General features: G+C 41.8%; 1 protein-coding gene across 1 annotated transcript; it reads left to right on the top strand.

Moving 5' to 3' along the window:
* Positions 1-1,127: 1,127 nt before the first annotated feature.
* Positions 1,128-27,212, top strand: xylb (xylulokinase homolog (H. influenzae)). The gene is made up of 20 exons (XM_079755256.1): positions 1,128-1,649; positions 3,347-3,448; positions 4,033-4,115; positions 4,642-4,711; positions 5,055-5,135; positions 5,395-5,481; positions 5,729-5,857; positions 6,085-6,150; positions 7,061-7,133; positions 9,016-9,134; positions 9,514-9,595; positions 9,750-9,790; positions 10,140-10,255; positions 11,212-11,327; positions 11,492-11,565; positions 12,011-12,107; positions 14,480-14,538; positions 18,816-18,903; positions 24,859-24,956; positions 26,056-27,212. Exons 2-20 carry the CDS (start codon positions 3,395-3,397, stop codon positions 26,116-26,118), a joined length of 1,596 nt encoding a protein of 531 aa, XP_079611382.1. The 5' UTR covers positions 1,128-1,649; positions 3,347-3,394; the 3' UTR covers positions 26,119-27,212.
* The last annotated feature ends 717 nt before the right edge of the window (positions 27,213-27,929 follow it).

Genomic DNA, 27,929 nt, shown 5'->3' with positions numbered 1-27,929 from the left:
AACTACTTTAAAGCAGTGTTGATGACCCTCAAAAGAGATTAGTTAAAAGTTACAGCAGCCCAATCCACGCAACATCTCTGTTGCCCATTGCTGTCTACCTTTCAGTAAAGCATTTCAGGGATCCTACATTACATAGATTCAGAGAGTACAAATTAAAGCATAATTCATAGAGCATGGGTACATTCAACACATCCATTCCTCAACATTAACAGTCAAAGATAAAGAAATAGGAGAGTAGTTCTCTGATGCGCAGGGCGTTTCATTGTGAGAGGGTCTTATCGTCATGCTATTGTTCCACAATCCAATGCTCAGGGTTAGAAGCTGGAATACATGCCCAGTTTCTTGGCTGCCTCAGACTTTTTTATGGACTTCCTGTTGGGGAAAGGATAGTAGGTGGGGTAATGGTGTTGATCAGGAACGCGGGTAGGCCGTAGTGGTTGCACCCCAAAACTCTGGTTTCGGTTGGGGGTTGGCACAGGCGCAGCAAGCCTCCCGAACGCAGGATACGCTAGGCCGTAGCCACCATGGCTATCCTCCAGTGGCTTGTCATAATCCTGGGCTTCATATGGATCAGCGACTGAACTGCAGGCTGAGGGCGTGAGGGAATAACGAGGAGAGGTGTAACTCTCTTCCAAACTTGTGAAAGAGCCTTCAAAGGAGAAGCCCTCCGAGGTGCTGGTGAAGGACGCACCTCCGCCCTCTTCTCTGGGAGCAATCTTGAGGAAACCGTCCAGCTGATGGGCTCCTGCCATGTGGACGTAGCCAGACAGCGGATCCTTAGAGGAGATGTTGGGGCAGCTGCCCTTTAAACCTCCTGCAGAGTCAACATATCCTTCAACTTTGTTCTTCGACTTAAAGCTCCCAGCCTCGGAGAGGGAGGAGTGCCTCCTGGAGAGAAAGAGACAACAGCCTAGTCAGAAAACCCGTCGGTCAGCCATTTTGTTTATTTTGTTCATCAGTTACTTGTTGATTTTTATGTAAGTATAGTTCCAGAATATAACCCAATTATGCCCGTCTTTGCTGCAATAATGACGAGAAACATCAACAACAACAACAACAACAACAACAACAACAACAACAACAACAACAACGAGCCTGTGTGGTGGAGGCCAATGGGAACCAGCGGTGGTGCTGGTCTGTGCCGGGGGTGATATTGTGACCACAGGAGGGGTGCTGGGGCACCGGTGGAGGGCCAAGTGAGCGTGCCAGGGGTCAGGGGTCGCTGGAGTTGGGTCAACAGACGGTAGGGTCAAGTCCGGTGGCCTGTTGTTGTTGGTTAACCACAGCGAAGAGGACAAACCCTGCGCGACGGGGATAATGCGCACGGCCTCAGTGAGGTCCTCTGAAACTGTAGGCAAGATGAAGATGGATATAAAGATAGATATAGACAGAGAGACGTAAAATATCAAAATGGAGAAGAGAAATGGACAGCAAACATCCAGAGCAGGTCAGGTATGAGAGTGAAGTGTAGGTAGAAGGTTACTGGAAATTAAAATATATCAGTTTAGGCCAAAACAATCATCAGAACAAAATATTTACAAAGAACAATCCCATTTGTGGCGTAGGGTAACTGTTTAGTAGGCTCATCAGATAATTTAGATGACCAAGTGACAGACGTTTCCACGCAAAAGCAAAATGAAGCACCTAAGGTACGTGTCCGGGTCTCTTTTAAAACTTTTTATTGGCGTTAAAATAATTTTCGAAAGGAAATTCTCCTGCAAATAGAAAATGCGTCATTCATTTCGCATATCCCTTTATCGTTTTCTCCTTGAATGGTCGTTAAGTAGAAATAACAAGGAAAACATGTACATGCCCCCAAATGTAATCGCAAAGCAAAAAGAAATACTGAACTCCCCATTGAACAAAACAATAGGTCTAAAACTCAGTAACTTAACTTTTACTTATTTGTCTTATTCTTCTAAACGACTGGCAGCTGCACACAGGTGTACACCTTAATAGATAAGCGTGCCAGCGTGGACATCTCACCTCTTCTGAACACGACCACCCGGTTCTGCCTCATCTTGTTCTCTTTGGTCAATCTGTACTGCTCTCTGAGTAACGCTACGTCCATTTCAGTCCGGCTTGTTGCGTATTCCAGATAATGGACCACTTCTTCTGCAGTTGACGGGACGAGCTGCTTCCCTTCGCCTAGTCTATGCGCTGCTGCTCCGAAGGGGTTTGGTGGTGTTCTCACGGGGCAAGGAGAGATCAGACAGCAGCATGAGCACATCCTGACGAGCCACCCTTATCTCTTGCAAAATTCAAAAAGTTTAATCTGATTCATGATTTTTTCATACAAATCTTACAAAAAAAACCAACTAAATACTTTAAAAAAAAAAAAGACGGGGCAATCCTAAAGGGGCCGAGATTTTAAATTGCACGAGATTGTTCTTTCTTGGCTGCTGAACAGAGCAATATGAACTACGAGAGGTCAGTTCAGGTCTTGATCCATTGGTCGCGCCTTGATCCATGCACATAGAGGGTGTACTGTACTTTACTGTTTGAGATTTGATAACTGTGTCAACAGTGGAGCACAATGATTCCGGAGGTCCTTGCTGGCTTTTTGTTTGACATGGCTAAAAACCAAGCACCGTTCACAAGGAAATGCAATTTAATTATCAATAGAATATTTACACAACACAACATTAAATAATATAAAAAACAAGAACATTTTATTCACCTCGTCTACAGGTCAAAAGGGCTTATGTGTTTAAGGAAGCCTATCTTAAAAAATCTTCAGAATGACATCTGTAGTTTGTCCATTTAAAATATGCTGAATATGCTGAAAAAAAGTACGAGGCCCATACTTCCTGTAATTGTTCAGACTTTCCTGCTGAAGTCTAAAATCTCAAAGGGGGAGAAAAGAGATTTCAGAATAATTTATTTCTCGTTACTATACACCTCATAACTTATTATTAGTTATTACCACTGTCTTAATTTATTTTATTATAACTTACTTTTTTGATTTTATTATTATTATTTATTATTGTGATCTATGCTTCTAATTATTTCTTTAATTTTTTTTATTTTTACTTCTCTTTATTTACCTTATATTGCATTTTTGCTACGATGTGGCTGTTGAGGAACCAAGCCTATCAAAGTTGCCTACTTATAATTCTGATTCTGAATCTCATTATGTTTCCCCGATTGTCTGTTAATGGATATTGATATAATTCAATTCGTGTGCGGGTTTGCATCATCACTTGTGCTATTTCATATTTTCTTTAGAAATATTAAATTTTTTCGTCTCACTCCAGGTGGCCTTTCGTTGTAGTGCTCAGAGTGGGACAGGCAGGCAGGAAGACGCTGTCTCTTTAAATATTTAACCCTTTTCTTGACAGTTCAGGACCCTGCTAGTGTGTCCTGCGTGTCTCTCATCAACACACAATCTGCCATGGCTGCCCCAGAGGACTCGCTCTACCTGGGCTTTGACTTCAGCACGCAGCAGGTACACTTTTCGATCTTTAATTTTCGTGCACGTCTACTGACGTGACGTATCGTACGTAAGTTTATGTTGCACATGCGCATAAGCGAGAGAAAGCTGTCACTGTTGTTGACGTTAGCTTGTGTTTAATAAAAGTATACTAGATGTTTGTTTTTAATGAAGCGATTTTCTTTATCGGCGGACTAGTAATTTTTAATCTAATATCTTGGCTGTTAGGGTTAGCTTTTATTTCTTCTTTTTTTCTAACCTCTTCCCACAATGTTGAACCTTGTTCCCTTAACGTTAGTCCGTTAACCCTTCGCTGTGTACTTAACCCGTGCTTGATGGAAACATGCACATTATGCATCTGACTTTGATTGTATCGTCTGTAGGAAATGATAGCATGTTTCATCATTCACATTATAACATGTTAAATGCACACGAGTTTTCTGACATCTGGACAATTCCAGCATTAAGCTAGGCCTTACTATAGTCGTAAAGATGTTCAAGCAGCAATATTCAAACTGTGTTTGTGCGTGTGTTTGTGCACGTTTGCTTGCGCGCGTGTGTGTGTGTGTGTGTGTGTGTGTGGTGTGTGTCCTGTAAAGCTGAAGGTGATGGCTATAGATGGCACTCTGACGGTGGTTCACCAGAGCAATGTGCAGTTTGACTCTGAACTGCCCGATTTCAAGTAAGACATCAAAACTAAAAACGTCTTCTAGTGGTTGGCACACAGATTTATATCTGAATAAATTCTGGCTGGATGCAAAATGATGCCATCCAAATGGCCTAACAATACAATGAGCATGCATTCGTGGCATTCATGGGTGGCCCTGTGAGACTCAAACCCCTTATCCTTGCATTGTTAATACCATGTTCTACCATTTGCATTGCACAATTATATTATATAAATTGAAGATGCAATGCCAGAATCAGAATTAGAGTTACTTTTATTTCATCTTATCTTATAAGTACACAAGAGCCCAATTCTTAGACTTGGTTATTCAACAGCCACATAGCAGTAACAATACAAGATAAAATAAAAAAGTAGCAGCATCAATGGATCATAATAATAATAAATAATAATCATAATAATAAAATAAAATAAGTACTAATAAGTAGAGAATGTCAACATTATCTAAAGCAATATTGTACTCGTCACAGGTAAAAGCTATTTAATCACCTCTCTCTCCCTCTGTTTCTGTAACTATGATCAGAACTCAGGGAGGGGTTCATATCCATGCTGACAGGTTAACTGTCACATCCCCTGTACTGATGTGGATACAGGTAACACACACACACACACACACACACACACACACACACACACACACACACACACACACACACACACACACACACACATACACCCAAAAGACTGGTTAGAGGATTAACTAATTTGCACACTGGTCTTTATTCCCAGAGCAGGAGAAAAGGCCATCATATAGACGTGCTACACAAGTTTGTTTTGCTTGATATGGTTGGGTTGGTATGATGTTATTTTTAGATTATATTCAACTCCATTGTCATTGCACAGAGTACAAGTACTGATACAACGACATGCAGTTTCTCATAACCATAAGGGCAAATCATACGTGCTTGTTCAGTGATTTTTGTTCCTGTCCCAAAGGCTTTGGACCTGTTATTGGACAAGATGAAGAAAGCTGGGTTTGACTTCTCCCTGGTCAAAGCCCTGTCTGGCAGTGGACAGGTGTGTGTGTATGTGTGTGTGTGTGTGTGTGTGTGTGTGTGTCTCTCTCTCTCTGTGTGATTCACCATGTAAATTAAATTATTGTATTGTAAACACACTGCCAGAACCACACTTAGAGGTAAGAATGCCATAACTACAATCACATAATCAGATGTTGTACAATCACATAACCTGATAACCTAAGCTGGTGTGTATGTACGTGTTCATTCATTGCTTTGGGCAATGTCTTCACTCTCTCCAATCACTTCAAACTCTCCAGCAACATGGCAGTGTTTACTGGAGCACAGGGGCCAATCACACCCTCAAACATTTGGACCCAGAGAAGAGCCTAGGCCAACTGATGCAGGTGTGTTTGTGTGTGTTATTGTGTGTTTGTGTACGTGCATATTTGGGTGCAAGTAATTAACCAGAGTGCCATCATTGTTCAAAATACAAGCCAGCAGACCATTGGTAAAACAATTCTAAATTGCATTCTTCCATGATGTTATGTGGAGCGAATTGCAGCTTGGATAGGTGTTTGAGGTTATACTGTTGAGTGTGTGCATGTGTGTGCACGCACAAAGCGAGTGCATGTGTTTTTGTGTGTGGACCAGGAAAGCTTCGCCGTGGCAGACAGCCCGGTGTGGATGGACTCCAGCACGTCGCCACAGTGCCAGTACCTGGAGTCAACCCTTGGGGGCGCCACTACACTAGCGGACATCACCGGTTCCAGGGCGTATGAGGTCATTATCCCCAAAAAACCCACACAGCCGCACACTCTTTTTTTCTCTATTCTATTCATCCTTTGTTCTATTCTTTTTTTTCTTCTTCCCTCCTGCTATCCTTTCTCTCTTCTTAAGACGTTAACTATTCTCTCTCTCTCTCTCGCTCTCTCTCTCTCGCTCTCTCTCTCTCTCTCTCTCTCTCTCTCTCTCTCTTTCTCTCTCTGATGTATTTTCCTCTACTGCAGAGGTTTACTGGGAGCCAGATCGCCAAGATCCAGCAGACCAGACCGGACCAGTACCAGAACACGGAGGTAAGTGTACAGAGTACGTTGACCTTTTAGTTTGACCCTTGACCTAAAGACATTCAGCCCTATTCTTGTGTACAGTTACTGTGCATTGCCACCAGAAATATTCAAATCTTCCTTATAGATGGTATAATGGTAACATGTTGTCCATATTTTATACCTGTTTCTGATGTTATGATTGCGAGTGTTCCACCACAACAGCATTATGATTCTTCCACCGTTCTGTATGCACGTAAATCGTATCATCTTTAAGCATGCACTGAGCATATAAAATGGTCATTATTCAATACTTGGCATCTCCAATTGGCACTGCAATGCTTTCCTTCAAATTCCTCCTGCAGTGAACTCGACGTATGCAAGTAACTGATTTCCGTCAACAAGGTGAAGTGGGGAGATACCTCTAAAGGCACGTACCCCTGAGAGGCCAGCCAAGACTTTTACAATACTTTTAATACAATCCTGATATTATTAGATAATGTCTCTGGCTGAAGTACCCCCCCCCCCCCCCCCCCCCCCCCCCCTCCCTCCCACCACAACTGCTCTCCAGTCTTCATCATCCCAGCATCAAGAACCCTCCTCAGGGCTCTTGTGGAAGCGGTACCTACCATGTACAGCGTCTGCCCTTGCGAGAGGTGCTGGGCCCTGGGCAGCTCTCAGCTGTAACTGTGGGCGGGCACCGGGCGGGGAGTCTGGGAGTCTTGTGTTCTTCTGTCACCACTAAAAATAAGGAATGGATAAGTAAGACGGTGTTGTCGGAGTGGTAAAGAGAGTGAGAGATTACGCCGGAGGTGTCAAACTGCTGGAGCAGTGGTTCCATCGCAATAAAAATCCATTAAAGTCGTGTGTGTGCGTGTGTGCGTGTGTGTGTGTGTGTGTGTGTGTGTGTGTGTGTGGCTGCGCATGCTTATTGTTTCAGAGGATCTCATTGGTCAGTAGTTTTGCTGCCTCTCTATTCCTGGGTGCCTACGCTGCAATCGACTATAGTGATGGTGAGTTTTTCTCCCCCTTCAATCCATGCTCGCCTTGATCTGTGCGTCCCTTAACCCCACCCTCTACCTATCTATATCCATCATCTATTATGAAAGTATGTTATTAGATCAATGGTCGTTGCTGAATTCCAAAAACGTTGACTCATATCCATTCAATTATTTGTTTTATTTTCTAAGGGAGTTTCAAAATTGTCAATCCAACTATCTCCTTTTAGTTACCGGGCCACCAAGCATCTGTCTTTTAACAATCAGTCTAATGAAGTGACTGAAATATCAACAATGCATTCATTTAAAATTAACAATTTATTTATTAATCAAGTACTTCATGTTTTTTAATAAAACCCATACACCCATACATTCATTCTCTCTAGGTTAATTTGGTTCCATTGGAAGGAGAATCTTGAGAGAAAGGAACACAAATGACCTCTAACTATTTGTAAATGACCAAATAGCGGTTCAAAGTGGGAAACATAATTGTATATACAACTAGGATTGCAGTCACACAAGGTATTCACAGCCGATGCACCTCCTCTCCCAGTGGCCGCCCTTTTCAAGTGGATCACAGGTGTAGTCATTACTCCTAGACACAACTATGCCCCCCGCAGGGAAGGGTCCTTGTTATTCACTCACTACACACACACGCACACACACATTCACCCGCACACAGACATGCACACACTAACTATGTACACATGTTAAGGGAGGGGTCCTCTATGTTCCTGGCAAGTTTCAAGTTCCTTACTCATTCCGAAGCGGACTTGCGTTGGAAATGGTCTATTTGAGCTTAGCTTAGCATTTAGTTTGGATTTTCAAATTGCCGCTTCCTTCTGAAGTTGACTTCTGGTTGGTATAATAATGTAAGCAAATTAGCAGATATTTAATATACCATACCTCTACCATTTTTACACGATAAGTATCAATACCAATTCCTGGAATTTTAATCAGACAACGAGTCCACAGATCATGTTTATGAAAACTTTCATTTCAAGTTATGATTCTGAAGAAGACATTTTTTAAGCCTTTCCAAAATGTTCACTGTACATTAGAATAAATACTGACAGACAGTATGGGTCCCAAAATGTTTAGCATGAAAAATAAGGCATGTTTCACCAAGTTTCCGAATTTTTCATAAATCGGGGCGGACATGGCGAGTGTTTAACTAAGACCGGAAGTTATAGCCCCCCCTATGGGAATTTTGGCACCAAACTATTTGGAGACCTGCTTACGGGGGATATGTGTATGTGCTCCCCGTGTTCTGGTGTGTTTCCTCCCACACCTCAAAAAACACGCAAGTTTACCCTCTTCAGTTACTCTCCCCAGGAAATAAAAACAAAAACAAAATAAATCCTATTTTCTGGTTGGGAGGTGACGCATTAAATACTGCGATAAGCATGATTGAGTAAAAACTAATAAGTACGGTGTATGGTTATTTTGACAGTTATATTGCCAGTGCTTGTCCTGTGGGAATTGCACTACACACGTGTAATAGTGTTATTCACAGCTCTCCCTGTCTGCGGACAATTAGAGTGTGACTCTGGAGCTGTGTCTGGTTCAGGCTGATAACAAATGTACATATTCTCTCGCTCTCTCTATTTCTGTCTCTCACTCATACCCACACACACATTTTTAACAGTATGCAATACATTTTTTCAAACGTATTGCATAACGGTCAAACTGGTCAAGGTGTACATACATACCAATGCTGATATGCATATGCAAATACACATGAAAACCACATAGGCACGTAGAAAGTGTGTGATGCACACAAACACACACACACACTTCTCCCTGTTAAATGGAATTAAAATTTATGGACTTTATGTTGATGTCACAATTTATGAATTGATTTATTGGATTTACAGATTGATCGATTTTTCTTCAGGTTCAGGAATGAATCTTCTGGACATCAAGACCCGACGCTGGTCTGACGTCTGCCTGGAGGCCACGGCTCCTGGTCTGGAGAAGCTCTTAGGGGCCCCTCAACCCTCCACTGCAGTGCTGGTAAGAGGACCACAGGCAGGCTGAACCAGGCAGGATTCGGCTCACATTCGCGGGGTTGTTTCACATCTTTGCTCCGTTTAAATTCCCCATCGACTTGGTATCACTTGTACCTTGTTATCAGCTGCTCTTAACTGAAATATAATATGTTGCCAATGAGTTAACGAGCACTGATTCCCATCAACAAGATCACACACTGGAGAAGAATCAATTAGCAGCCAATGCTGCTGCTAATTGGTCACTATTTGAAGATCATTTTATTGGCTGAGGGACTTTAATACCTGGCCTTATGAAACGTAGTTTCAGTATTAAGATGCGAGGATTGAACTAAATGATGAATAGAGTTATTCTCTCTCTCTCTCTTCCCCCCCCCCCCCCCCAGGGCTGCGTCTCTCCTTACTTTGTTGCCAGGCATGGGTTCTCAGAGGACTGCAGAGTAGCAGCCTTCACTGGAGATAACCCTGGTAACCTCAACAATGTAAAACAATGCAACTGATTGTTTGTTTGGAGAATTGCTATTTTTAGTTGAACAATCATGAACATGTCTCACATCTTCTTTCTTTCCTCTTCTCCTTCCCCCTCTCTTCTCTTCTCTCGGGATATCTATCGGCCTCTCAGCCTCTTTTGCAGGGATGGGGCTTCGGGAAGGAGACGTGGCTGTGAGTGCCTCTTTTCACAGGACCGAGTCTCACTCAGTCACGCTGGTTATAGTGGATGTGTAGGAGAGAACACGTCTTACTATGATAAGACACGAAACAGTGGCACGATAGATATGGATGATAGACGCATCAATTACAATTATTTTAGGTTCAGGAGTTTTTTCAACAGTGTAGATGCCAAGCACATAAGCAATACATTTCCTATCTCCCTAGTCCAGTTTGATTGTATCTCTATCAATCTATATAAGTGTGTGTGTGTGTGTGTGTGTGTGTGTGTGTGTGTGTGTGTGTGTGTGTGTGTGTGTGTGTGTGTGTGTGTGTGTGTGTGTGTGTGTGTGTGTGTGTGTAGGTGAGCCTGGGCACCAGTGATACAGTGTTTTCATGGATCAGGGAGCCCCGTCCTGCGCTAGAAGGTCATGTATTCTGCAACCCGGTAGACTGGCAGTCATACATGGCTCTACTATGGTACACACACACACACACACACACACACACACACACACACACACACACACACACACACACACACACACACACACACACACACACACACACACACACACAGAGTTTCACAAAAGCATGAAAGCGAATCACCTGAATTATTATTTTTTTTAATTTTGTGTTTTTTGAATAAAATGGATGCAAATTGTATCACACTGTGAGGAGAGCTGGCAAAGAAAAAGGCTATGTAAGACAGTGTAAGAGAGACGGACAGAGAGAGAGCGAAAGCGGGAGAGAGCGTTGGACAGAGCAGGAATAAGTTGTAAATTAACAACCTAGCCTTGGGTTTGTCCAAAGGCTGTAGGTTGCTATCTTCCACAAGGGCAGAATATCCCCACATTACAAACACTAAAAAGTCCCTGGCAGTTTGACATTTTTTTCTCAAATATTATGGAAATCTTTCCCAGCGGGCCACATATTTATGAGGATCGTATACGCGCGAGCGATAAACACTGTATATGCTACACCACGTCAGTGTATCCACCTCCACAGAGCACATCCATATTCTGTTCATTAATGCTGATACCACCAGCCCTGCTCCTCCCCACGGATCGCCTTCCTAAACTGCACAAACAACGACAATGGAAAGGACAATTTCAATGGGAATGAATTGTCCACACGTCGTTTTAATGAGCTTTATTTTGAAAGACCAGTTCACTCAGCATCCCCATTATGGTTTAGACGGTTCAATTTGGACTGACAGCCAGTCAGTTGAGCAGTTAACATTCAAGGAAAGGGCAGGTTCAGTGAGTTGTGCTTTGGACTCCCAGCCATAAGGAACTGGCTTAAATCTCTATTGTCTGCTTCCTACCTGTAAGCATTCTAGAGCTTTCTCTGGGAAAGCTGGGGTAGAATAAAAAGGCTTTGATCCCCATCTTCATGACGGTGTGTTTGTGTGTGTGTGTGTGTGTGGTATCTAGCTTCAAGAATGGCTCCCTTACCCGAGAGAGAGTTAGAAACGAGTGCGCTGAAGGATCATGGGAGGTTTTCTCCACTGCACTTCGGGATACACCCATCGGAAACCATGGCAACATAGGTAAAGGTTTACCCTGGCAGCTCTCCCTAAAGCTTTGTCCTGTTCTATGGTTGTTGCTCAACTGCCTACTCTCTGACTGCCTTATTCACATGGAAGCTAGATTGTGAAGTTCTTATTATTACACTGTTTCCGTTGTGATTCGTTAATGGCTTTGTTTGTGTCAGGGTTCTATTTTGATGTCATGGAGATCACACCGTCTGCTGTGGGAGTACACCGATTTGACTGCCACGACAACAGGGTCCGTCCGTCCTTCCGTCTGTCTTATTGACTGACTGGCTGCCCTGGTTAGCCAGCTGTCTGAGTGTCTGCTTGTCTGACAGCCCGTCTGTCTGTCTGTCCGTCCGACTGCCTGCCTGCCTGCCTCTTCCTCTCCTGCACCCTCCCGTCTCTCTGATTGTCTCTGCAGTCCCCCCCCTCTGCCCCTGCATATTTGCCTATCTCTGTCTCGAGATTCAACATGAAACGGCTCTGTTGGCATGGAAAACGTACATTTAAATTGGCAATGCAGAAAGGTAAAATAATGTAAAACATAATGATACTCATTAGCACAACATTTGTTAAAAAAATCTGAAATTATTAATACACAATATAATTGAAATAAATGTCAAACCATAACTGTAAATGAACAAGATCGTTAAGCACTCTCTCGCTCTCTCTCCCTCTCCCTCTCTCTCTCTTTCTAGGTGTCGAGTTTCAGTACCCAGGTGCAGGTGAGAGCCTTGCTAGAAGGACAGTTTCTGTCAAAGAGGCTTCACGCGGAGCGACTCGGGTACAGAATCAGTAAGAAAGCTTTGCCAACCTCCCTCTCTCTAATCAGGCGAGTGCTACTTGACAGCGAAGCTCGGTTGACCTTTTAATATTTAACACATAAATCCTGTGATTGTGCCCCAGGTACAATAAGCGGACTAATATCAACGTGCTTAAGTTAACATAAACTGTGTTACAACAGGGCCCATTTCACTGCCGTCCCTGACCAACTGTCAATCACCACGGTCACCTTTTCAGCTTGCTTCTTGACACAACTCCAAGCACACTTCAGTTGATTGTTTTAACATAATTCATTTGATTGATTCTGAAATAATTATGAGGTTTCCAACTGCACAAATGGTACTTGAATAAGCATATACATGCGTTTACACACACACACATGCAGGCAAATGCACATAAGCATATAATGTACCAATAGTCTAACGGGGGAATTACTTCTGGCACAGAGGTGTTGCCATGGGAAACGCTTCCCTTCACGTAATACCGGATCCGTCTGTCCATCTGTCTGTCTGTCTGTCTGTCTATTTTACTAGTGTATCAGTGTTTAAGCAACCCCCCCTCAACACACACACGCACACACACACACTCAGATGCAAACACACACACACTTACACACACTCACAGCCACACACACACACACATGCGAGCACACACACTCACACACGCACAAACACTCACGCAAGCACACACGCACGCACACGCAGACACAGACACACACACACACACACACACACACACACACACACACACACACACACAGGCACACTTCTACTCACTCCACAACCTTTAGAGGAAGATGAAATATGCCTTTGGCCTTTATCTCGGGCATATTCTGTGTCTTTATCTGCGAGTGTATGTGTGTTTCCGTGAGCCCAGGGGGGGAATTGAAGAGCGTAACACAGGTAACCATGCATACAGAACAGGGTTTCCCAGGCCCACTCTCCCACTCTCAGGGCTACGCTTAAGGTTATCCCCTGAGGAGAAACTCCAATCCCCTCCTACACGTTTACATTTTCCCCACACATTACATTTCACGTCATTTAGTGGACAGCTTATTTTTCTCCAAATTGACTTGTATATTGAGGCTGACTACATTCAAAGCATACGACCCGAATTTGAGTACCTTAAAAAAAAAAAATGCTGCACGACCCAATTACAAATATAATCCGAGCTGAACAGACTATCCAAAATGTATATTACTTTGTTTAATTTATCTTTTAAAAAACATTATCAGAGTTTGTTCATTTCATAAGATCATTCAATTCAACTGGTTCTTATCAAACTCCTCATCCAACCTGAATTGTTTTTAAAATCCCTTATCCATGTGATTATTTATACTTAATAAATTCATGCTTAATCCTCATCTTTCCAGTAATCCAGCCTTCGTGGCTGGGTCTGATTCATCCCCCCTCTCTATCACTCCATCAATCCAACTAACAGACAACCGTTTTCCATCAATATAATTGCCTTTTCTTCTCAATGCTTGGCTGGTCATGACTGGTTTCACCTGATAGCCATAGAGGTGAGTGGAACAGAGCTACCAATCAAGTGCCGATTGGGAGTTGACAGGATCTTTTTTAGAGCCCTACCGACCCCTCTCCATTTACATAACTGCCAACGGTATAACTCACACCGTCCACGCGCGCGGAGGGATGTGTTTCAGTGCATGCATGTTGGTGTGTGGGTGAAAAGGAGGGGAATGGGTGGGGGTTACAGCACATACTCATTAGAGCGATGAAAGGATTTGAAAGGTTGAGGAGAGGAACGGAGGGGAAGAAGAGGACAATTAAGGTTAATAGGAGAGGTAAGATGAGAGGAGGCAGATAAAGGTGGGAATAAAGGAGAAGAAAGGGTAAAGGTATATGGGGGAGGGGGGGAATAGAGAAAGATGTGTGAAAGAGGTTAGCCAAGGATGATGAGAATGGAAAAGAAAATGTGTGTGCAAAAGACAGAAAGACAGAACCAAATTGAATAGATGGAAATCCTAAGAAAAAACTTTTTTTTGAAAGCACAGAACATGAATTATTGTTATAAAATCTATTAGTTGACCTTGAAGTAAACCATTTAGAACGTTTGGCAACACACATGAGTGCTCCACTATTTTATGAAGTGTATAACTATTCACCGTATGATTGACAGAACAGAGACCTTGTCGAAAGAAAGTGATAAAAAAAGAAATGTCTCGCAGCGTTTCTCCTGAAAAGATGGACTATACATATTTCCCATTTAAAATTATTTAAATATATTTTATTATGAATTATTTAATATTGTGTATGCATAAAATGTGTGTTCTCTTAATGTTCCAAGGTTACCAAATGCATGTGTGTTGTATGTGTGTTGTATGTGTGTGTGTGTGTGTGTGTGTGTGTGTGTGTGTGTTTTAGTTCCTGGAAGCAGAGTGTTGGCCACAGGAGGAGCCTCTTCTAACAAGGACATTTTACAGGTGTGTGTGTGTGTGTGCGTAGGTATGTAAGTTTGTGTGTATATCGTGGTGTATTGTTTTCAAATCATGTTTTAGTAGGTACGTACCCATAAACAATACAAAATATATATAAATAAACTATACACAGTATATATATATAATGTATACATATATGTGTGTGCTTGCGTGCGCGTGTGTGCCGGTTTTACATGCTCTTATAGCTGTACCTGTTCGCTGCCTATCCATATCCATGCATAACCATAAAGAACATCTGACTATAAATACCTGTTCCCGCACTCCTCCTTGAGCACCTCAGATCGTTCTGTACCAGCCCCCTCCCCAGATGGCTGCTAACATTCTTTGCCACATGATGTGTCATCGGGCAAACTACCCAACACATACATGTGTAGCTACATCGCACTGATTACATATTAATAGCGTATAATAGGAAACCAGAGGCCTGGGTTACAGAACGATGGTTGACTCTGTAGCCGGGACGCCTTAGCTCTTAGTCGTACGCTCCCCTGTAGTAAGGGCACCCAGGGGAGAACACTGTGCGGTTAAATAACTTGAAATGGGCGGTGGGGGCGGTAAAAGCGTGTGAGGGGGGGCTTAAACCTGGGTTTCGTTAGTCTTGTGTGTCCTTAACAACATGGTAATTGAGCATTACCCTGTTTGGTCCCCCTGGATTTATCCATTATCTTTGAGCTTGAATCGGGGGAGGATATAGTGTAGGAGGGGCCCAGGTGTCGTCTCCCTGCCCAAAGTTTCTTGGTTCAAACCCCCATGTCCACAGCCCAGCCTGTAGGCTCGCTTTAGCCAGACGGACTTACCCCCTTCCTGCTCCTTTATTGACCTTGACCTTAACCTTTAAAATGTGTGCTAGTAAATATGTATAGTCCATCTCCAAGGTTTTGGTTGACGACATATTGTAGTTCCCATCCAAACCTTTTCCTTGTGCTCTCCACATTATTTTATACTTTATACTTCCAAGGCGTCTCTCTCCCTCTCTCTCTCTCCCTCTCTCCCTCCCTCCCTCTCTCTCCTTCTCACTGTGTTGTTTGAAGGTTGCCCACGATTCACTTGGTGGTCCAGAGTCACGCTCAACAATACATTCATGTTGTTATGTAATCATTTTCTCCTTTTGGAGTATTCTTATCCTGCCATCACTGACACTAAACATACTCCCCCCTCTCTGTCGTTGAAGTAGCAATGCGCTTTAATCTTTCTCCCGTTCTAATATGATGAAATAAGTATTACTTTCAAGTATCTCAAACGTTTTGTGACGTCAGGTTTGGGGTATTTACAACTATCCCCGGTAAGCAGCTCTTGAAAGAATTTGTTGCCAGAATTCCCATAGGGGGCGCTATAACTTCCGTTCATAGACAAAAACGATCGGCAAGGCCGACCCAGATGGAAAACAATTCTGAAACATAGTGTACAATTTATTTCACATGCTGGACATTTCTGCCTCTTGGATCCCCTGATTAAAATTGCAATGAATGGGTTTAATATGTGTGTTAGGGCAAATTCAATAAATGCTTATTAGCCAATGTTATCCTATCGTGTGTGTGGGTGTGTGTGTGTCTGTGCCTGTGTGTGTGTGGTTGTGGGTGTGTGTGTGTGATTTAGTTCCTGGCAGCATGTGTTGGCCACAGGTGGAGCCTATTCTAACAAGGGCATTTTAAAGGTGTGTGTGTGTGTGTGTGTGTGTGTGTGTGTGTGTGGGTGTGTGTGTGTGTGTGTGTGTGTAAGTTTGTGTGTGGGTATTGTTGTGTATGGAGGAATAGTTGCACCATGGGTTAAAGACTACACCCGTGATTTGCTTGAAAATGGCGGTGCGTGGGCTGTGAATATCTTCTTTTTCTGTTTAAATAAATTAATATTTAGTCATTTTAAGAGACTCTTTAATGCAAATCAAGTTGCTCTGAATTGAAAAATATTCAGAAGCAGATGTGGCAATGGCATTTTCCTCAAGGACGCTTACAGGCTAGGCTCCAGGCGTTAGTGGGTCGAACAAACTACCTGGGTGCGTGTTCGATGTGGGCCTTTATTTGTTTGTCCTTTTTAGTTTTAGCTGTTCCCTGCATACATATACATTCATGCATCTTAGTATATAAGACTAGTAGTAATCATTGTTCATCTTTTTCTTCATTCTTGGTAGCAAAGTTGTTTACATAAATTCAAAACATGGCCAGTGAATATGATTAATGCTCCTAGCTATTTTTTTAATTATCGGCAGTGTTAAACCTCTTTTTTTTTATTTAGGCCCTCATTTGAATATTAATATCGATTTGATGGTTTAGTTGTCCTTCCGTTGACTAATGACTTAGTCGTCACTGAAGGACACCTTATAGTGAATCATTTAGTTGAAAAAATAGCTGCTAAATATGCAGTGGAAGTGGAAAATATTAATAATTGGATCAATCAGATTCATCTGCCAGCATTGACTTTAATATGTTAAATTGATATCCCTCTCTTTCCAATCCCTTCTTCCTTATGCCTTGTTTTCCTTCCATCACTTTTGTCGCTCTGTTTACAGTATATATATTTTTCATCACAATGAATAAACCCTCTCTTTTTTTGCATTTTCGATTTTTTTCTATACACCGTATAGAAAAGTGATTTTGTCACAGCTCCAATATTGAATTTATGCTTTGCTTTTCAGTTTGGGCATGGGGATTCACTAAATGACTCAATGTCAAGTTATGTGAACAGATCTATAGGACACTCTTAAGGTATAATTGATGTAGACACTAGACATGCATAGAGTTTAGGGAGAGTCTGGGAAGAGTTAAAAGACACATACAAGATGCAGTCCTCAAGTCTTGGAAGCACACAGAAGCAGACAACACAAGGGTTTATTGATACAGAGAATGGGGAGGGATGGAGAGAGGAGCAAAGAGCACTGTGTATAGATCGGCTTTATATGAAGTCTTTACACCGTAAGCAGTGTTTCCCCTAGATTTGTTTTGTAGCGATGGTGCTGTGAGTTGGTAACCTCGCTAGGAATAACATTTTGAAAAATAAATTTAAATGGTTACTTCTGGTGAGATTTCTTGGGGAAAAATGTACAGATTTAGCTTCCAAATATGGCATAACAACCAACTGAGTCAAGGGTTCTGCTGAGACCAGATCATTCTGCAAATGTGCCTTGAACTTGGCACAAACTTTTTTTTTTTGCAGTGGCGCTGACAATAGGGGAAACACTGCAGTAAGGGAAGAGAGATATTCAACCATCCATCACGGACGGCATGTGGCTCATGAGGTAGAGCGGGTTGGCTGGTAACCGGAAGGTTGCTCGTTCAATCCCGGCTCCTCCTAGCCGGGAGTGTTGAGGTGTTTCTGAGCAAGACACCTCATACTTACTGCTCCTGACGCCTTGCATTGCTGACTCTGCCATGAGGTTATGAATGTGTGCATGAATGGATGAATGTTTGACACTATTGTGAAGTGCTTTGGGTGGCTACATGCAGTAAATTTACCATTTATCAGTCTTGGTATGTCTAGTATATTTCAACGTGGAGCCATATTCTTCACATTCAAGAACATTTCTGATCTGGTACAAAAGATCGCACGGCTCATGAACATGGGTCATGTCATGTATTTTTAAGTTATGTTAGGAATGCGCATTGTACACTGGCGATTTGTGCTCTCATGTAGAGCAGAAAGGATGCATTCTTTAATTATATGCGGAACTCCAATTTTCTCCTCAGCAACATTGGAGAGATATTGGAAGGCTATTGGAAGCTAGCTAAAGGAGTGTAACGTAACTGAAGAGAAAAACACATTGACCATGTGGTGTAAAACTTGCCTCACGGCTTTTAATTTTTTAGGACTTTTGCAGGCTTAGGCTTAAGTGTTAAAACCCTGGTGGACCAAGTCACTAAATAATATATGTAAAAACAAGTTATTTAATAACTATGAAGATGTCGGCAAAGGCATGTTGTTGGAGAATTACCAGGCATCACTTTTAACTGCACCCTTCGCCTCTTTGCTTAGCACAAGCAGAATGCCCATGTCACCTTGGACACCACAAGCTACTAGCAAGGAACCCATTCAATATTATCAAGTCTGAGAATGTCCACATGCCAACACATATAGGACTAATTACACCTTACAACCACATGGGTGGGAATGGTCAACAGGGCAAATAACAAGTAAGTGGTAACAAGAGCTCATTAAAATGGTGTAATATTGTTTGATAGCGATCACTTGCTGTGACTCCAACTTAAATCTCTCTCTCTCTCTCTTTCTCTCTCTCTCTCTCTCTCTCTCTCTCTCTCTCTCTCTCTCAGGTGCTCTCAGATGTGTTTGACGCCCCGGTTTACATTAAAGACGTGGCCAACTCTGCGTGTCTGGGATCAGCCTACAGGGCTCTCCATGGTAAGACTACTACTATATTGATAATAATTTTAGTACATATGTTATGAATACTAATACTTGTATTATAGTATTAGAATATTGCAACCACACTCAACCTCTGCTTCAACAACAGGACAGCACGGGGTGGTTTATGCTGTTCAAACCACTGTTAACAACATGATTATATGAGTCACTTTCTATTTCTATGGTTTGCATATAAATGCAGACCATTTACTTGCATAATGTTATATATAATGAAATTAAAACATTCCTGTGGGGTGCACGGAGCATATTGCTTTTGAGTTGTCAAGGAAGCATCTGTTCAATAGTTGCACCTTGTACTATTTTGTACTTTGTAGCTCATTGATTCATTGTTGAAAATGATGCCCACCCTTGGATGTAATTTACCAACCAGAATACCTTAGGTTTTCATTTAGAAGGCGATTTCATTGATTGTCACTTACAGTGAATTGATATAGATATCTTAAGTTAAGGTTAAGTCAGGTTTCTCGCTAAAGGACACCTAAGGGTAGGTTGAGGAGATTGGGGATTGAACCTAGAACCTTTCGGCTGTGATTATTCTGCCCTGCTTAGAGCTCTGTCTTTTTCTATCAGTTAGACATTTGACAACCAATCAATCTGGTGAACCGTCGGCTATTGTCTGACGATTTAGCTCTACGGGACAACAGGCCAAATAACAGATAATGATATCAAGGGCCAGACTTCCTCTCCGGTGCCGGTCATTGTTTTTCTGTTATTTCTTTATAGGTCTTTAAGGTTCGGCCGACATTGAAGTTATTCTCCATAAACAAATATCAAAAGTAACTAGACACGTTGCCGCTTGTGTGTTTTCTGACGAAAATGTGTGTGGCTGCGCCAACTCTGTTCTCAATGTTCCGCAAGCATGCTACATGCTAACGCCACGAGGCTAACGAGCAGCGCACAGAGGTTCAGGTCCCTGGGCCGCTCTGAAGCAGACTTGAGATTGAGTTATGGGGCCCCCTCTCGCCGAAGAGGTCCTTTGCTTTTTGGAGACCTTTTTTGGAGACGGTTTCTATACGTGTACCGACTTTGACAACTCCCGGTGTTCCACCTTCTGAATGGTTGAAGTCAGCGATATTTCCCCATTGACTTCCATTGAAAAAGAAATGCTGGTTGAGCAGCTGCAACAGTGTTAAATTGTAATTGACCCTGTGACGTTGTTTTGTTAGCTATCAAACTAAACTTTCCAAATGACTTACCTTACTTAAGGTCGGGCAGTAGGAGGAGTATTTGGACCAAATTACGGGTCAATTTTCAAGGTTTTCCAAAGCTTTCAAGGTACAGCAAAATCTATCCTGACGGACCTTATGGGTCCTTAAGGCAAAAAGATTCAGCATGTCAAATAAGTTTCAGATTTCATTATAATATAGGGTACGGTTAGCGGCCGTATATGTTCGCCCACAAGTTATAGCGCCCTGCTGTCGTCATAGCAAGACATTTTGTTTAGGTTTGGTGTGATTGATTTTCGCGTTTTGTCCCATTAACTTTCCATGTTAAATATGAATATTGCAAATATAGATATTAAAAGAAGTCTGTTATGGTTGGTCTCTAAGAATAGTAGCAAAGTGCACTGATATATGCCTGACGTTTTGAGGTGGTTTGGTGTAAAACCCTCATCTGTAAGAGTAGATATTTAACCAAAATTGGCGGAAGGAAAATAATAAGAAACATGGCTAGTGAGCTGAACCGTCAGACAGTAAACGATGGGTTCAGATATGGTTGCTCTCAACACAGACTGTTTACCTGAATGCAGCTAATGCCCGCTCAAGCGTGATTTGTTAAAACTACAAAGACTATAAACAAAATCCAGAGTGGGTAACACTTTATAATAAGGTGCAATAATAAATAGCAAACTAGTCATTACCTAACCCTTTGTTAATATTTGTTAATTGTTACTAAAATATCTATTTGGTACAAGTTAATAGTTTTTTCATCATTAATTAAATATTAGTTGTTTGCATAACCCTAACCCTAACCCTAACACACGACTCTAACCCTAACCCTAACACACGGCCCTAACCCTAACCCTAACCATAACACACGGCCCTAACCAGCGACACTCTGTGGTCAGTGAAAAAAAAAAGATTAACTTGTGCCAAATAGATATTTTAGTAACAATTAACAAATATTAACAAAGGGTTAGGTAATGACTACTTTGCTATTCATTATGGCACCTTATTATAAAGTGTTACCCAAGAGTGCTTCCAATACCGAAGTCTTGTCCCGTTGCCTACAGATTTAGCACTCAAATGAAGATACTGCCTCAGTTCATAGATATTATTACTAACAAATGTGATTGAAAAAGACGACCTGCAGTCCACACAGATCAACCCTATGCTACGATGTATTAATTTTTATCAAGTCAGACATATATTTCAAAATGGACAATAAAAAAAGATATTGTCATTCTCATGAGATACTTGTCGGAATGACTGCTCACCTGTGGGATAGTAACAGGATTAAGATCCGCTAAGGTGGAGGCATACCATATGTTTTTTATACAGGTTATAAGGTCTTACTCAGTATTATCCTTTGTGGGATCATTTTGTCCTCTGTGGACACAGTACAAATACATTTAAAGGAGGGTTCATCTTACACAATGTCTACCATGTGTGCTGTTACGATTAAGTATTTATCCCCTCTTCTCCCCCTTCCAACCCCCCCACTTGTTTCAGTGTGAGTCCCTCCAGCTCCATCAATCTCCACATGCTCCCAATAGGATCATTAGCGGTTAGCATCAGCTGCGTTACGCTCCTGTTTGAAGTCGGCGCAGTTTGCGTAAGATACTAATATGACCCTGTGTTTTTTTTCACCTTTTCATTTCTCCACCAAATTACTGCCGTAGATGGTGAGATTTATCTTTTATACTCCTTGGTCTTACCAAATTATGTAAAATGGGCCTGCCATCCTAGGCATAAATACTTCATACATATATGTTCCATATCTCGTTCTGGCCTGCATGGCTGCGTTTGAAGCGGGTGTAACACGGTGGGTGTTATTGGGCCGCCTCTCTCTCCCGCACTGATGAAACGGTGCTGTGGGGCTCCACGGAGATCGTTTTCATCTCCTGGTGTACGGACAGAAGTCTCCATGTTGCCTGGGCGATCTTACCAGCCCTCTGCGGAGTCGCTGCGTCGACGCGTACGAGCCGCACCGTGAATCAACTCAAAGAAAGCGAGAGCATGTAAAATGTTCTGTTTATCTTTTATATATGCTGAGCGGAGAAGGCGGCGGTATGTCTGGTGCGCCTGATGCGATAAACAGGCCCTGATGCTGCAATAGGGAATATATGAGCCGGGCCATAAAGGCTGTTGAATATTGCGGCCGTAATATCACATGCAATATCAATATTGTGTGAAAGCAAAATAGATGGATGGAGGGATAGATAAATGAATGATGGAGGTATAAAGGATGGATGATAGATGGATGAATGGATGGATGGCTGGATGGATGGATGATAGATGGATGATTCATGTTTGGATGGAGCGATTGAAGAGGGAGCATGGTGATGACTTCTACAGGCGATGACTTAAATAAATCATAGGTGAATTGGATGTTTCATGTATTTTCCCAGTAATTTCAACTTTGATGAGAAGCATCAATGAAACTAGTGAGCATTTAGGCCTTTGATAGTGGATCCTGTTGAGGGTCTGAACAGCACAACGAGAGAGAAATTAATTACTTTTACATAGACAGACAAATCACTATGAGATAGATACTGGTGTGTGTGTGTGTGTGTGTGTGTGTGTGTGTGTGTGTGTGTGTGTGTGTGTGTGTGTGTGTGTGTGTGTGTGTGTGTGTGTGTGTGTGTGTGTGTGTGTGTGTTTTAAGTGTCTATCTGCATATCCACCAGGGTGTGTAACAATCTCTTCCAGAACTGTCTGTGATTCTCTGATCCCAGCTCTCATGTATGCTTCACTTCAGTTTAGCTAAGATAAAGACTTCAGAGAGAGAGAGAGAGAGAGAGAGAGAGAGAGAGAGAGAGAGAGAGAGAGAGAGAGAGAGAGAGAGAGAGAGAGAGAGAGAGAGAGAGAGAGAGAGAGAGAGAGAGAGAGAGAGAGAGAGAGAGAGAGAGAGAGAGAGAGAGTGTGTTTGGGGGCAATGGGGTTGTATTCAATAGTGAGAGAATGATTTAGTAGTGGAGGTTCAGTTAGATTGATCTTTCAGGTACAGGTGTTGCTACGGCGTGTGTGTGTGTGTGTGTGTGTGTGTGTGTGTTTATATCTTTAATTTGTTTATTAGCTTAGCAAAGAGCCATTTTAAGTCATAAGTCAATAAGCCATAATAATAACTAAGCTTAATTCAGAGCCATAGAAAGACAGAGTTGTCTCAATGGAGGGTCAAATAGCTTGATGGTTGACTGGATTCATGTAGCTCAAGATACTTCCAGCGGCATTTGAATGAGGGGAATTTGCACATGACTTTGCTGACCTACCATGAAGCAGCGATGTTTGGTAACTAGTTAACATAATACAAATTGATTTGGAGTATTGCAAACCGAAGTTAGGAATTGAATATCAGTCCATCTAAACCACGGGTAAGCAACCCGTGGCTCGGGAGCCGAATGTGGCTCTTCCAACCCTCTGCAGTCTACTGCTGACTTGTTTAATAAATAATAAGAACTATCAATATTTTTTATTTCAAATGCAACACCTCTTATTTTGGAGATCACGGTGATACTGATCAAAATAGCAAAATCAAATGTTTCAATATTTTGTCAACTACCAACTGCCAATAAATGTCACATCCTACACCCACACCTTTCATAAATGCAACAAACTATAGGCTATTGGTTATTTCATATGTGGTATAACTATAAATAAACAACCCCTGATATATACAGAGCATTAGCCTCTCCAAGGGATCTGTATCCACCAACAACACTAATGTACAACAAGCATGACGATCAAGGTGTTGCCTTTGAATGCTTGACTGCATTCATGACCTCCTGTGTAGAAGCATACCACTGACTACATCAACAAACTTATAATCATCTCATGATTCAAAATATGAGGCACTAATTGAGGCGCACGTAGAGAACATGACTAGATACAAAGATGAACCCCATTTACGCAGTTGAGTGTACCGTCAATGTGCTTTGAACTGATCAGCATAACAATTTTGACATCCAACTTGATCTGGATGTCAAGATTGTTCTTGATTTTCTCCCTGTAACATAGCTTAATTAGAGTCTACCAACTGCTAAAAAATTAGCAAGACACTGTAAAACATGTTGCTATCTAAATTAATTCTGATAATAACTCCTTTGCAGTGCTGCTGCCATAAGTTCCTTCTGCCAATTTGCCTTTTAGAGATGATGCAACTCCCTCTCTCTATGGCTCTGGCTAAATCTGTGTAGAATGGTGGCGGACGGCTAGTCAAACAAAGTTAAAATTGTATACCCAGTATGTCTGTCGTGGTTGATCGAGAGCGGAATGCTAATCAGGTAGCGTAGCGTCTAATGCTAATCCATGCTAATCCATTTAATGTTCCCAAACTTGCTACAGTCTCAGTTAAAGAGTGACTCCAATGTTGGAAAATATGGATTTGTTCACAGTGCTTTTCTGCGTGTGTTTGGTGCTTTTGTGGTTTTGGTCAATAAAACTTGTCTCCGTCTTTTTCTTAGTATCTTTGGCATTTTGCACATTCCACAGACAAACACATTTGAAGACCTTTCTGGAAGCAACCCAGTATAACCATAGACTTCCACCGCGGTCATACTGGGTCACCTTTTCAGACCGAGAGAGTGAGAGAGAGAGAAGAAGTCAACCATTAGTCAAACAGAGCACCAGAGCACCAACATTTAAATCAGGCCCGGGAGGGGGCGGGCAGGATAGTCATCACAACGCATTCCTAATCAAACATATATTTAAACGATTGACCAGAAAGAAGACGTCCTCTCCTCTGATGTTGTTGGGGTGTTTTTTGTTGCAGGGCTGCAATCTGTAGAGTCCGGGGTCCCCTTCTCTGACGTGGTGAAGAACGCAAAGGAGCCCAAGCTGGCTGTGACCCCCAACCCACGGGCAAAAGAGGTCCACACACACACACACACACACACACACACACACACACACACACACACACACACACACAGGATAACAATGGTGGTGAGCATCATTCATTCGTAATTCTGATTCCCCACCTGGGATCCTACTGTGCAACATCTCATTCATTGTCCTATCGTTCTTATATATATATAATAAATGCCTGTTGGGCTCTGTTTCTTGTTATGCTACCTGTGTGATGCATACAGTACAGTACTGTATGTATTCTCCTTCTGCAAAACAACTTTCCCCTTGGGGACATAAGAGATTGTTCAACTTAGATGAATATGCGTATATATATATTTAAGGAAAAAAGCTTTGTTTGGGGTATCCACGATCTACCCATTGAGCATGATGACATGATAGAACAATGTGGAAGTGCAGTCGCTAGCAGCCTGAGCGCGGTGGTCGCTGCTTCAGCCCCGCGGGGAATGGAAGACTTAAACACAATACTGTGAAAATCAGGTCAGCCGCGCGCCTCGCTGCTCGTCTCGAGGATGTGGGTTGAATCTTAAAATGGGGGGGGGGGGGTTTAAAGAACCCATGACAGGAAGACTCAAGGGAAGAATTGTGTGCTACAATTACATATATATATATATATATATATATATATATATATATATATATAGCAGAATGCATGAACACGCAATGAATGTATGCACACACACATTCAAACGCACAGATGAATAACTACATCCATCACTAATACATACATCCATATTAACAGACATAGGCAAATATGGACACACATGCACATGCTTTGGCACAGACGCACACACACTGACACAGAGTAAGATGCATACACATGCACACTTTGACGCAGACACACACACAAACTACGATGAACAGACTAACACACACACATATTGTATGCGTGTGATTTTTATGCATGTAACAAACACACATCCACAGACACATATAATTGTGGACACACACGTATCCACAGACACGTGTACTCAGAGACTCAGAGATTGTCCTACTTTCAGAAATGATTCTTATTAAACCACTTGTAAGGAGAGAGAGAGAGAGAGAGAGAGAAGAGCAGTTGATATGCCTATAATAATGTTTTTGTGTGTGTTTCTTCCAGGTATACAATCAGATGCTGAAGCGCTACGCTGAGCTGGAGGACAGAATCCTACAGGGAAACTAGTATTAGGTCCGTCAATCACATACGTCTTCCGATAACACCTGATTGGCGTCTGGGACTTGTAAAGCATCACGTAATTTTTGAGGCTCAAGTTCTGGTGATGATTGTAGGAGTTGATTTTAGGTCAGAGCTGAACTGAAATCCCTACTGGGACCCACCCATGCTCAGAATGTATAATGAATGCACTCACGGTATTGTAAGACGCTTCTGTAAAAGCATCCATCAAATGGTATGTATAGTCTTCTGAGTGAGTCAAAATTACAGAGGTACATGACCTTGAAACATTGAAATATACCAGAGAGATGATTGGCCATGGAGTAAGAGAATCTGAAGATGTATTCAGTTTGTGATTGGTTGAGTTGCTACAGGAACAGACGCTAGTGACTGAATTACAATTGCTTGTTTTTTTAGATAAGCTTTTGTGTTTCTTTCCTATTAATTAGTGGTAGCTTTTGATATTCTTATGTTTTTCTTATTTTCACTGATTAAATTAAGCTTTAATACGCCCCACCAGTCGGTATCTGCTTTGTCACACAAGTCAGGAAACCTCATATTATTTCTGTGTTCGGTTGTTGTTGCTGCCAGCTGCGATTGTGCCCGTAATTAGATTAGTAGTCTCAGTTGGTTCATCAATTAATGGGAACCTTCAGAAAGATCATGCCTGAAATAGTTTTGCTTATTATTAATTACTTTCCATGTTTGAGACACCAAGATAAAGACAAAATTTTGATTTAAGTTTTGGTCACTGCCTGCTGTCTCTCTTCTTGAAGGTGCTATGAATATAATATTAAAGAACTATACTTTGAGTGTCATTTTAACCACTGAAATGCAGGGCGGGAGGGAGCAGATTGTGAGTTTGTATTTAATGGTGTTGTTTAGTTTCAGAATGTTGCTTTCTTCAGTTCTCTTTTGCTTTGGCTCATTGAAACCCTCAATTCATACCTGTAGCATCTTGAATTTCTATCTTTAGTTTTTTATTCAAATATTAACTCAAAAACCCAATCACATCACAAGACAAAATTGTTTTTGTTTTTTTCAGTTGTAGGGTACCAACAATGGTACCAAAGACTGTCATGATTAAACCTAACTGAAGAGTTGTTCAGATTCTGATTCAGGAAGCTTACAAGTCTCTAAAGGAGGTGACAGAAAAACAAGACTTGCATCAAAACATAAACACACACACTATCAACAGCACATCTACAGCAGACAGTAAACCAGAGCAAAATTGTTTAAAACGTTTAGAATAACTTTTTTATATTTTTTTGTTTTAGATGCTGTACAAATACAGGTTTATTATCAGGATTATTTTATTATAAATGCCAACCACAGTTTTAACATAGGAGTTCTTATAAGTGTAATCGAACTTTAACAGTCAGCGAGCCCTTAAAGTTGAAGCTCAAAAGACACAGTAGTCAATAGTTGGCATTAAATTGTGTTAATTCTACTTCATTCGTGTTTGCAGATAATTCAGTACGCTTATAAAGAATCGTATAGTTTCTCTGAGTTCTATACTGACATTGGAGTTTGACTGTCTCAAGTATACAGACAGCAGAGCCCTCAGCACCACCCAGCACCCATGTGAGACTGAGGCCGGTCGTCTGTTCCCACCCACTCTTCTGTCTGTCTTTGAAAGATCTAGTCATTCAGCACACACTTTCACCGCAAGTTAGGCTGCCCACAATCAAAGCATACCATCACAATTGAAGTAGCTAAATCTTCACTGTTCTTTACATTCAGGCACTTTAGACCATTGGAATCAATTATGTATGTTGGTGCATGAAGGCAGAAATCTTCTATGAGGGTGAAATGATTTA

This window comes from Pollachius pollachius (assembly GCF_949987615.1).
Source record: "Pollachius pollachius genome assembly, chromosome: 17".
NCBI classification, from domain to species: Eukaryota; Metazoa; Chordata; class Actinopteri; order Gadiformes; family Gadidae; genus Pollachius; species Pollachius pollachius.
This window is presented reverse-complemented; position numbering and strand designations above follow the sequence as displayed.

Coding starts and splice junctions, on each gene's coding strand:
- xylb (XM_079755256.1), top strand. CDS start 3,395: ATGGCTGCCCCAGAGGACTCGCTCTACCTGGGCTTTGACTTCAGCACG. Junction 3,449..4,032: donor TTGACTTCAGCACGCAGCAG/GTACACTTTTCG, acceptor TGTCCTGTAAAG/CTGAAGGTGATGGCTATAGA. Junction 4,712..5,054: donor CTGTACTGATGTGGATACAG/GTAACACACACA, acceptor CCTGTCCCAAAG/GCTTTGGACCTGTTATTGGA.